General features: G+C 39.2%; 1 protein-coding gene across 1 annotated transcript in view; it reads left to right on the top strand.

The window, feature by feature from the left end:
* The window catches only part of GABRA1 (gamma-aminobutyric acid type A receptor subunit alpha1), a 516,827-nt gene that overhangs the window by 341,221 nt on the left and 163,170 nt on the right, over positions 1–12,436 (top strand). The window contains exon 5 of the mRNA XM_078650719.1: positions 5,493–5,575. Within this exon, the coding sequence (XP_078506845.1) occupies positions 5,493–5,575 (83 nt within the window). The remainder of the gene's footprint in view (positions 1–5,492; positions 5,576–12,436) is intronic.

The following is a 12,436-nucleotide window of genomic DNA, read 5'->3' as shown; positions in this document are numbered from 1 at the left end:
TAGCCACAGATTTTCTGTTGTCTGTAAATTATTGACATTTGAGTAGCTCCAAATGCATTCTCTATTGGAAGCTGCTGACACGCACTTATGGGTATAGAAAGCTGTCATTTCCCGAAGAGGCTTTATACCAAGTCAAATAGCGAATTTAAACACTGCCAAAATGCATTCATCAAAACATAACCTCCTCGTTTTCCTCAGATGACACCAGTTATTCAAACGATCAAAATTCAGCCCTACATAGGAGAAGGTGTCAATATTAAAAATCTTTTTACCACTAAGGGAATGGGAACATGACTTTTGTTTGGCTGGACCAACAATCATAGTATAAGGTTTACTGTGATTGACACTTATAACTACGTACTCCATAAAGATGACAATAATATCCCGTACGTGCCAATAAAACTACATCATCAGCTTAGAGCAGAAGAGGTAAAGAACTGGTCCTATTTGGGGCATATTTATCACCTTTCTGCCACAAATGTCTCGGTACTGTTCACATATAGAATGAACAGGAAGGGGGCCAAGATGCACCAATGCCTCACCCCGACTAATCTCAAACAACTTAATTCATTCTCCCTTTCTAACCTAACGGACACAAGCCATAGTGCCTTTATACAAGTCTAAAAAAATGGACCACAGAATCTCTGATCCCCATCTCGCCCATAAGTGCCTACAACTTAGAGTAAATAACATTGTTGAAGGCACTCAACAGATCCATAATTGCTAAATAAATTGATCCATTTTAAGTCGCGGTGTAGTTGTTTACATAAAGGTTTATGTTCAGTCATTGTCTATTGGTTCCAATACCTTTGCGGAAGCCATATTGAATGTAACAAATATTATTGTGCTCCTCCGCCCAAATATCCAGAAAAACTACAGGTGACCTAGAACAGTCATTAGATTAATAAAAATAATACGCTATAGAAACAGCAGTAATTTTAGTGTACAAAGGAGAGGGGGATGCCAAGATTGATAAGACCCTTTCGAGAAAATAAGCCGATCTAAAATTACCCACCACACAGCCATCATTCTTTTTCTCTCAATCCATTGAAAACACCATACCATATTAGTTCCCTCCAAAAGACCTGTTGCCCTTAACAATCTGTTCCTCACCCAATGCTTAACTTTATTGCATAGCGCTCTTCATGTCTCTCCTTGATACTTGCAGATGGGTAGAAGGTTCTTTGGGATGAGTACATATGGGGTGACTTCAAAGAGTAATTGGTGGCAATTACTTGCCAATGCAGTATCCAGTTCCTCCTGGTTATGCTGAACACAAGGTTTTTGGAGTTGTTCTAATCATGTTTGGTTGCTGTGCAAACAGAACCCCCAGTTTCACCCACTGCTTTGAAGCATATTAATTCTAAATTAATTCTTCCCCACATGGTCCTCAAAATCAGAGGGCTCTCTGGTGCTCCGATCTTAATAGATTATTTTTGCATTAAACCAAAGCTAACCATTTCCTAACAGCGGACTACAGGGCTTGAAGTGTATTAGAGACTCTGTTAACTGACTCCTTTACCAGAAGCTCTAATGACTGGTAATTATTGTTACCCAGGGGCTTCTGGGGTTGCCGCCTCAAATTATTTATCTACACAATCAGGGCCGAAACACCTTGAATTTAGTTATGTTTCTCAGGGGGTTTTAAGTGTGTGGTCCCCTGTATTGAACTTTTCTTGCCTTCTCATACATGTATCTGATTTGGATTACTTAGGGTTTAGCACTAAAGGATCAGTAGATGAGGCGGGGTCAATTGTCCACATATAACTCCTGTCACATGTGCCAGCCAAACCCAATGCATCTGCGGTGCAACTGCTGACACTGCCATTGAACAACAGTAATTTGGTGCTACTGCCAGGGCATGAACGATTACTGTTTCGGTGGCTGCACATTGTTTGGTGTTTATCCTCTCCTCAACCTTACTGACTTCTTTTTTTATAGCACACAAGTCATTTGTTAGAGAGGTCATGATACTTGTTGCTGAAGAGCTGTCCTTAACCACTGAAGAAGTAGCAGTTTTCCTCTTCCCCATCATCATAATGAAGGGCTGGGTGAGAAAGTGACATGCGAAAGGGGGAGGGGGGTCATGCCCAACCGACTTCAGTCTCTAACGGGCTAAGACGGGCCTATCTTGCCCTGGTCTTCACCCGGGCAAAGCCCGAGGGTGACCTGCGCTGCGGGGCAGAAACACGCTTGATAGCAACAGAGCCTCACCTTCCCCTCTCTCAGTGACAGTCAAGTGAAGACTGGGACAGCAAGCCCTCAGTATGCCCCCAGACTGATGAGCACAACATAAAGCAGGCATAAAATGACAATAAACAGATGTCTACAAATAACGTATATGGACATACTGGATATCCCTATAGATCTTTTTTAAAAGAATCAAGACTACAGTACTAATTACCATTACTTTGTGGCCCTAGAGTTTCTCAGGTGCGGTGCATGCAGCTAAGAGCGGTGGGGCCGGGTTGGTGGGGATTCAACACACAAGCACGAGGGAAAATTTAATAAATAATGAATGTTTTGTTGAAATACCCCCCTCCCCCACCTTGCCCCACTGCTCCACCGCACTTACCTGCACAGGCCGCTGCTGCAGATTCACTAAACAGAGAAGCAATGCAGCAGAAGGATTGTCCTTTAGTTTCTTTAGATGAGTAGGAAGGCTGCATTACAAGAACCATCACTGCATGGCTTTGCAGTAGTTTTCGACAGAGATCAGTATCAGTGCCCATTATTAAACGTCCTTACAAATGATACCATGAAATAGTAAAACATTACAAACTCTAAATGGCATGATATTTTCCAAAATGCAGTCTTACTCTCCCACAGGAAAACTTTTTAAAGAGGTTAAGCACTCAGAAAACAATTTTATAAAAACAAATCAAGCAATTCCCTTCCAACACTGCAATCGAACGGATGTTATGTTTATAATAGGAATCAGAAAAATGTATCATTTTCATTGGTTAGGGTCAGAACGTCAACCATAACTAACTTATGCTAAGATCAGAGAGCACTTCAACATTATTTATTGTGCTTTATTCGAAGTTACTGTGCTGAACAGTCCTACCGCAAAAGGCAGCTAGCAAAGCCTTCAACCATTTTTTACTCTAACCCTGAAAATCTAGGGTCCGCGGAGCCCGCTGCATTTTGCCTTCAGTCGAAGGCAGTGAGGACTGGGAGTAGAGTGTATCATTGGCTGTATGTGGCTTTGGCCTTCAGCCACTTTAATCACATAGCACATCAACCAGTGGGCGTTACCTTAGGGCATGCACAGCTGGCTTGGAGGGTAGACTCTGGATGGCTTGCCCATATTGTTGTGTTTTACTAACACCTATGAGTCAACACATCTAGCTGTACATTGCCTGTGACTATGCTCAGATCCCCCATTTCTGTGTAGTGGAGTATGGGATCATGGCTTGTCATTGGCCACATCCTGCAGTCAGCCTCCATGGTGCGTTAATCAGCTGCACCCAGCCAAACACAGTTGGATCTGCAGACAGGGTATTTGTGCAGTGCACTTAAACTTTCTAGGGAGTTTTGAATAGAAAACACTGCTTGTCCCTACTTCATTGTCCCAGCCTTCATGGTTCAGCACAATACTCAGCAAAACTACGATGTATTTGATGATTTATCTGCAATATTTTGTGTGGATCCATTCATTAACACCCAAGGTATCGGCAATCAGAGGTTTTGAGGCATCCCATCCAACTTTAACTTTTCACTGCTTTGTTGGAGCTATCTGACGCAATAAGCAATCACGTAACACAAAATGATGCCCCTCCCCCGCAGGACGAGAAGAGGGGTTCCTGAAACTCCCATATCTCACAGATATTCCTTAGCCTGAATGCCCCACCCCCTGAAGTTTTGGGGGCACCAATGCGCTCCAAGGGACTGCCGTACACCCCTCGCTGTAACTGTTTCCAAAGTCCTCTCAGTAATTTTAAAGTTATTAGGAAATAAAAGCTCTTTTGATCGTTCTTAAAGTTTTCTTTTTTTTGAGAGATCTGCATATTATTGATCCTACCAAGAGGAAATATCGATCCTAAGATTCGTCATATGGTGTCACTTTTGAAAGAATCTACTAATTGGCCGTAACATTTGCACATTTATAAATCACAATTTGAATGTAAAATCACAATTTCAAAGGTGGGGGTGGGAAAATAAGAAAATGAAGCCTATCACTAACCAATCACCTCTCTCAAACATTCAAACGTGATCGAGAGAAATTGTGATTTCAAAACAGAAATTATCATTATGAAAATATATAATTTTTACCCCACTTTTACCCCTAAAAATCCTAAATGCCTTTTCATGAAACCACAAAATAATCACAACCTGGACCAGACCATTTCACCTCATATATGTTTTTTTCAAGATCGGCCTAGAATATATTGTTATACGTGCAGCTGTTTTTTTTCTGAATAAAAATCCAGCTGTTTTTTTTTCTGAATGGAAATTAAAACGCAATGATGCACGTGTGCGACCACTCTTTAGTTCCACGTTGATAGACGGTTTCAAAATCCTCCTTGGTCAAGAGGTATGGTATACTAAAACTGTTCATTAATTCCATCCAGTTTCATCAACTAGCACAACGACATTCAAGATTAAAAAATTAATTTTATATGAGGAGTGCATTAGAACCATTAAGACAGGGTCTCTTTGCCAACTCTGTAACACAAACACATAAACTTTATCAGGCAAAATTAAAGAGGTAGAGTCAGAAAACGTTTGGATTGCTAATAATTGGCAGGCATTTAGGAAGCGCTATCTGAGTTTAGCAGGGATTCATGCAGATATTAGAATGGGGAGGGGAAACTGTAGAATGCCCACCTTACCTGAGGATTTTGGGGGGTGTTATTGTCTTTACTTGGCTTGGCAACGAGTGGGAAATGTGGTTTTCAGCACCCTGACTTGTCAACGGGTGGGGCATCTTTGACAGTTCCCTGCTTTGCACAAGACAGGGGAATTTGTTAGCTCACTCTCTACAGCCCCTGTAAGTGTGGGCATGCTCTGCCCCCATACATTGCCCATGGGCAGGGCCTGCTATTTGGAAGCACCAAGGCTAAGGAAAGTCATTCAAGACACTCTTCTATAAACGGACCATTGGAAGGTTTATCATCCAGAATCAAATTGGCATTTAAGGAAATCAGTTTTCTTAAACTGCCAGTAAGGCAGATGATTGACTGAATCTGTTGAATGCATATTGACATTTAAGAGCTAAAGACCTTTTGGGACTCACCTCATTTCCTTCTAGGCAAGAGGACTGAGCACCAGGTTTCTCATGTGGAAGAGGAGGCGGAGTTATTCTCTGAGCAATGGCGTGCTTCATGTATACCACAGAAACTTTGATTTTATTTGTGCTGAATTTGTGTGAATTGTGACTCCTGGCTTTCAAGTTTTTTAAATTGAAGTTCGGTTTATTTACATATTATGTCTTCTTAAACATGCATGCAGCTACCTGCTAATTCTTGTTACTTTTCAACATATTGCAGATTGACTGTGAGAGCGGAATGTCCAATGCATTTAGAAGACTTTCCAATGGATGCACATGCTTGCCCCTTAAAATTTGGAAGCTGTAAGTCAGTCTTTTTTACTGAAGCTTTCTTTTATCTCTTTTCGACAACATTTGTGTACATTTTGCTAAAATCACAAAGATAAAATGTGTATTAGTTTGTTTTTCATGTAACTATCCTATTGCAAGACTTGTCTCTACTGGTGTGCAAAGAGATGTAACTGCTTTTTATTATACACACAGACACACACACACCCACACACATTCCTGAAAAACAATGTTAAAAGTGAAGTTACAGTTAGGTGTTGGAATGAGACACAAGTTACCATAGGAAGCCGGAAAAAAAATACAGCAGTTATAGTTTAGTGAATTAATTACAAATTGGGATCCCCATAATGCACTACCTAAGACCTTATACATTACAGAACTCATGACATGTTAAATGACATCATTGATGACATCAGTGATTATATTAAATAACAAAATTACTAATGAGATTGATGAATGATTCTGGAAGTGTAATATAGGCTTTGTGAATTAGGAGTAATAAAACAATCTAAATCGATGGTTGGACTCATAAACTTGTCTGTAAGCTTTCAAAAGATGCAAAGGAGTATGATATTTCAGAAATAATGCACTTTGGAGGATAGCATTGTCTTTTTACTTGTATTCACCAAAAGGATGGGTACAGTGGGGGAGGGGGTAGGTCATTTATGGAGAGCTGGCTGCTGGACCTCATTGAACAATAAACCCTTTGGTCAACCTTTGTGTGACTGGCTGATGGCTGAGCAAGTAAGGTGTGAGACTGGACATAGGGAAAGCCCACTCCCCAACCCTTTCTATATGTTATATGTAGGATCTGGTGCGACACCTGGCCTTCCAGACAACTTCCACTATGTATGTCCAATGTCTGGGCATAGTGGGGGCTGGCCCCTTTTGAAGGGGTGGGGGCAAACCCTGGCAACAGCCTAAGTCCTGTGTGAAACCTATACAACATATGAAAATTGTGGCAGTTCAGGTTTGATGCTTGCAGAGACTTGGGTGCAGGACCTTGCAAGATCCTAGACACTGAGTCCAAGTTGGGTTGGATGCGGACTCTAGCTAGAAGCAGTGACTAAGATGTCATGAGCGATGTCATCAATGATGCCATTTGTCTTATCATGAGTGCTGTAATATGTGAGGTCATAAGGAGTGCACCACAGGGACGCAAGTAATAGTTAGTTCATCTAACCATAACTTGCATATATCAGTGGTTTTGACTGTTTTATTTAAAGTTAGCTTGTGTCTCAATCCAACACCTAACCAGAACAGCACTTTAACCTTTGAAGAATACTGTGTCTGTATATATATAGATTCTGTTTTTAAGCAGATTTCTCTCCTTAACTATTTGAATCCCCTTTAAAAAGACACTATGCCTAAATTACTAAAAACACAACCCCTTCACATTTTTAACCAACTGGTTTTATACCTACATCAACATTTTCATGCTAATTTATTTCATTCTGCTCCTCAGGAGAAGCTTTAAACTGAACACCCCCTATTTCAACAAAATTGATGTTCAGAAGTGCCTCAATTTTGTCATACATACAAAATGTTAGTGCTCAGTTGTGATGATGCTGAAATAGATTATTAGAGAGTTAACCCACAGGCTGCAGTTGATGTTTCACTTTGCATATCAGAATGTTTTGCTGAAATAGATGAGAAAGACATTTGAGAACTCATTGAAAATATGTCCACAGTTTAACATTCTACATTGCTAGCCTTAAATTCAATGGCAAACATACCCCCTCATTTTATTACTTTACTGTAGTCTTCCCTGTAGAAAACACATTCCATTTTACAGTTTTGATTCCATTAAGGTGCTCATTAGAACTCCATGGTAAGGCTGCAGTAGAACACTGAGGAACACACTTTGCTGCTCTTTGTACTACGTTTAACTGAGCATGTCAGCCTTTTTTGTGACAGCAATGAGAAAAATATTTGAAAATGTATCGAAAAAGTGTTTTCATTTGAGCTTGTAGGGCACTAACCATAATTTCCATGACAAAATGAACCCCCTCATTTTGTTAATTTCTAAATGAAATGCTTTCAGCTCTACAGCTTTGTTTCTTTGAAGATGACATTCACTTGTGCCACACTTCTGCCACATATATAGAATATTCTCCTCTTGTTTATTAGAACAATGTGGTGAATCTTTAGTAGAGTACTGGAGTATCAACGGACAGGGTGCTCCTTCTTTTGGAAGTACATGTTGTAAACAAAACACAAGCCTTCATTCCTATATAGCTGTGGCAGATAAAGTGATCTTAAAGAAAATTGTGCTCTAATTTTAGCTTCTGGAGCTCCTTCTATAACCTCTAAGAGAAAATCATGAGAGAAAACAGTTTTTTGCTCAGACATGGTTCATCAAAACTGTGAGGAGCGCAAGTTACTTCAGTTAACTATCACTGGTAAATTTCAGTGCTTAAGCTGTTATGTTTTAACTGAAAAATTCCCCTCACTATATTGTCACTTTAACCTTTGTTTTTTCAGTAAAGTAAAACATGACTACCATAACTAACTATAACTTTACTTAACCTTTGTTTTTTCATTGAACAAATATATCTATCTATTATTATTAAACCTAAAAACACTGTTAATGTACACTTATTGTTGTAAATTAACACCCCAGAAATGTGCAAATAATGGTTAGGACCACAACCCCATAACTTGTACAAAAGCTGCACAAGCCATAAATTACATCAAATGCCATGCCCATGACCAAATCCTTAATGAAACAGATGCAATTACAAAAGTTACAATTAATCCTACAGGTGAGATTGTATATCACATTACCCTTTCCCCTTTGACAGTAATAACTATAAATGCACTCTCATTAACTGATTTGATTATATGTGGTTGTTTAGTTATATTTTATATGTTATTTAGTAGTCTACATTTTATGAGGTCATAAGCATTGCATCTGGTTGGTGGGTTATCGTTTGCCTAGCTTTTATGAGAGTTATGGAATGTGCCCCTAATCATAACTTGCACATTTTAGAACTGTTTCATTTTTGATTGGTAATAACTGTGGTTATTTAGGTAAATTTCTGAGGCTCTTTTTCAGTGTTTTTTGTTTCATACACTCTCAAAAGGTAGAGAGTTTCCCAGGGACCAGAAAGGACTGGGTATCAACAATTTTAACAAAAAAGAAATCCTTTCTGTGTATTAGTCTTTCTAAAGTGACCAACAGGCCTACACATTTGACTCATTTGCTGTTACTTTTAAGTTTTAAGCAGTTTTTCAACATTAGTACGCCACACTAGAATGTCATTTTAGTTACTCTCAAAGTTTTTTATTTAAAATGTTTTTTTCGTAAAAACTTTTTTTTATGTATAAAAAAGAAGAACATGTATATTCACAAACTTTATATCACGCTTTAAATCATTTAAAAAGTGTGCTCTATTACACTTATAACTACTATCTAACAATTCCGGATTACGGTTTCTAGTTCAGAGTCACACTTGGTTCAAACAATATTTGTGTATTCACATTCAATAAATCAAAACAATACAATTCATTAATAATTAATAAGTCCTATTTGTCGACGCGTTTCGGTGCGTAGATTGCATTTGTGGCACCTTCCTCAGGACAGACGAAATTAAAACAAACGTGATAGCTTCTTTCTAAAAAGGAAAAGAGAGCGAGACCTTGGGCGAAAAGTAAACAGTAGATGCCCATGTTAAGGCGGCAGATGAAATATACAGACGGAATATCAATACGTCGCTGTTTCCATTCTAAGATGATCTATTAATCTTCCAGGTAAAAGAACAGACCTCGCTCCAAACAAAAAGTCAAGGCGCACTCTGGACCTATGCCAAACCTGTCAAATTAACAAGGTATGTAGGACATACCAAATTGCCCTAGAAGCACAGAAGATAGGGTTATTAGAATATGGTGGAGGTGATGATACTTAAATACACCACTATGTCACTCCAAATACAGGTTGACAGACACCACTGGAGAGGGTGTAATAAAGAAAGTGCCAGAGTGTAAGCATTGAGTAATACTTGCCAGGTGAGTATCAGCCAAATTACTCCTCTAAACCAAACCTACCCAAATAAGTAGGCCAAAAACTCTTTAATTAATTAATGTGTTGTCTATAGGCGCAGTAACATCATCAAATGTATGTGGCAAAGTAATACCACCAAATCGCTTGAGGGCCAGACTGGAAAACAGTACCAGCTTTGACAGACACCCATATTTTAAAGGGATACATAAAATCTCTATAAGTGAGTAAATTATGAAATATGGATGCACTAGCCAATACCATTATCTCCAGCATGGAGTTTAAATTCCCTGCTTTTCTTTTCTTTTTGTAGAAAGTCAATAAAAGAATAAGATTTTGGCGCTACCAAGGAGAAACGTAACGCCATATAGGAATAAAGCAGTCCTGAAAGATCAATACAAGGACCTAAATCCCTAAAATTTCAAGTAAGGGGACCCAATATATTCAAAAGCAACCACTTGTAAATTAGCCCACAACTAGAATAAAAACTCTCTTTAGGAAAATATATTGATTATACTTATTTTTTCCTTTTTAGAAAGAAGCTATCACGTTTGTTTTAATTTCGTCTGTCCTGAGGAAGGTGCCACAAATGCAATCTACGCACCGAAACGCGTCGACAAATAGGACTTATTAATTATTAATGAATTGTATTGTTTTGATTTATTGAATGTGAATACACAAATATTGTTTGAACCAAGTGTGACTCTGAACTAGAAACCGTAATCCGGAATTGTTAGATAGTAGTTATAAGTGTAATAGAGCACACTTTTTAAATGATTTAAAGCGTGATATAAAGTTTGTGAATATACATGTTCTTCTTTTTTATACATAAAAAAAAGTTTTTACGAAAAAAACATTTTAAATAAAAAACTTTGAGAGTAACTAAAATGACATTCTAGTGTGGCGTACTAATGTTGAAAAACTGCTTAAAACTTAAAAGTAACAGCAAATGAGTCAAATGTGTAGGCCTGTTGGTCACTTTAGAAAGACTAATACACAGAAAGGATTTCTTTTTTGTTTCATACACCACATGCCAGTGTTACTTGCACCCAGTCGTACATGGGCCGCAACACCATCAACACAGGGCCATTGGCTCTGGGCGGTGAAGTTAACTTCCGGACTGGGAACCAGGCCTTGCACCAGACCCTCAAAATGTGGCCTTCCTCTCTCCCCACCACTGCACATGGCCTGTGGGCAAGCCTTCACACAACACTTCATGGCCAGCAACTCCTGCAGGAACTCATCTCCAGGCCCTGTGTCCAACCCACTGAAGACAGCAAGCCACCGCTTTATCCTACTTGCCACGGGTGGCCATCTTATCCATAGTAGTGCACAAAACGGGTTGCCACTGTGCCTGGACTGTGGCCAGGGCTTACTCCCACCCCACTATGTACAAATAATACCCCATATGTGGTAGTAGACCAAGCATAGCACTAGTGCACTGAATAATTGTTTGCATTCTCTATCACAGTTCCACAAATTCTATTCTGGTTTTGTGAATTCCGAGGCATAGTGGGGCCTACAGATATCCAGAATCCAGTATAGGATTTGTGAATTCCAGGATAAAAATCCTTGTTATGATACTTATTTATTGCCAGGGTTCACCCTTCCTCCTTCTTTTACCCAACAGAGTGCTTAGTGTAGTTTGTTATGTAAAGACAGCTGCAACAACAATATTTCTATGACAGCTATTCAGAGTGCTGTACATTTTTGAATCCGCTATGAATAAAGGGAGAAAAAGATCCCTAGCCTAATGGTTTACCTTTATTATTTTTTATTGGATTAGCACATTTTTAAAGGATTCCCCAATCAACAGTCGAGATAGCTCTAAATGTAACCTATTCGTGCCCAGATGAAGTGCTTTTTAAATGTTATTTTCTCAAAAATGACTGAAAGGATTTACAGCAAACCAAGCAAGGGCAATCCCTTCAGCAACGTTCTATTCAGACAGCAGGTCGGGTATCATTCCTTCCAGCTGTTCTTTCTGTGTCAAGGAGCAAAGAATCCTGCGAGATTTAAATTGAGAAATATCAGTTTTTTTATCTGCGCAAAACTTGCCAGGAAGAACCCAATTAAATCAACTGTTTTTTGTAACGTTTTGATAGAAAGTTTGACTTAGCCAGAACTATAGAGGAATTACTGCCACTTTTGTAATTTATCATATACCACCTTTGCATATGATGCAATTAAGGCATTTTCAACATTTGCATGTTTGTCGGAATCTCATTCCTGTATTTTGAAAGCACACCCACATTTACATGAACATAAGCCATACATTTTGATGCTCATACATGGAATTGTTTCCAGAAATAAAAACAATCAGAATAATGAATAGGCTTTTCTTTATCGTAGATTTGAGGCAGTCACTTTTCAAAATGAATGGCATTTTATGGATTGGTGCAGTACATGAAAGCTCCTGTGGGATCTGTCGACAGCCCAAATGCTTTTGACACTGGATGGCATTGTCCTAGTTGAGACTTTAGATTCAGTAAAAATCGAAACTGAATAGAATCTAAACTCTTAAATAGATACTTTTATAGCATATATAAACTTTTATTTTGTGTGTCCTTAAAACAATACAATAAGACACATTGTCCCTGTTTGCACTATCACACACCTTTAACCCCTTCTCTGCGTGGCGCCGCTGTGCTTGTGACAAGCTCAGCTCGTCATGAGGCACAGTGCAGCTGCACTCATGACGAGCGGAGCTCATCACAACCACACCCGTTTTTCAAACGTTCAGCACAGCGGGGTAATTATCCCGGCGTGCAACGCTCCAACGGCCGTGAGGAACTCAGCTCGTCATGAGTGCAGCTGTACTGTGCCTTATGACGAGCTGAGCTCGTCATGAGCATAGCAGAGGTTAACGAAATTCA

This window comes from Lissotriton helveticus, chromosome 7 (genome assembly GCF_964261635.1).
Source record: "Lissotriton helveticus chromosome 7, aLisHel1.1, whole genome shotgun sequence".
Taxonomy (NCBI): Eukaryota; Metazoa; Chordata; class Amphibia; order Caudata; family Salamandridae; genus Lissotriton; species Lissotriton helveticus.
Note: the sequence above shows the minus strand (reverse complement) of the source record. Positions and strands in the feature narration are given on the sequence as shown.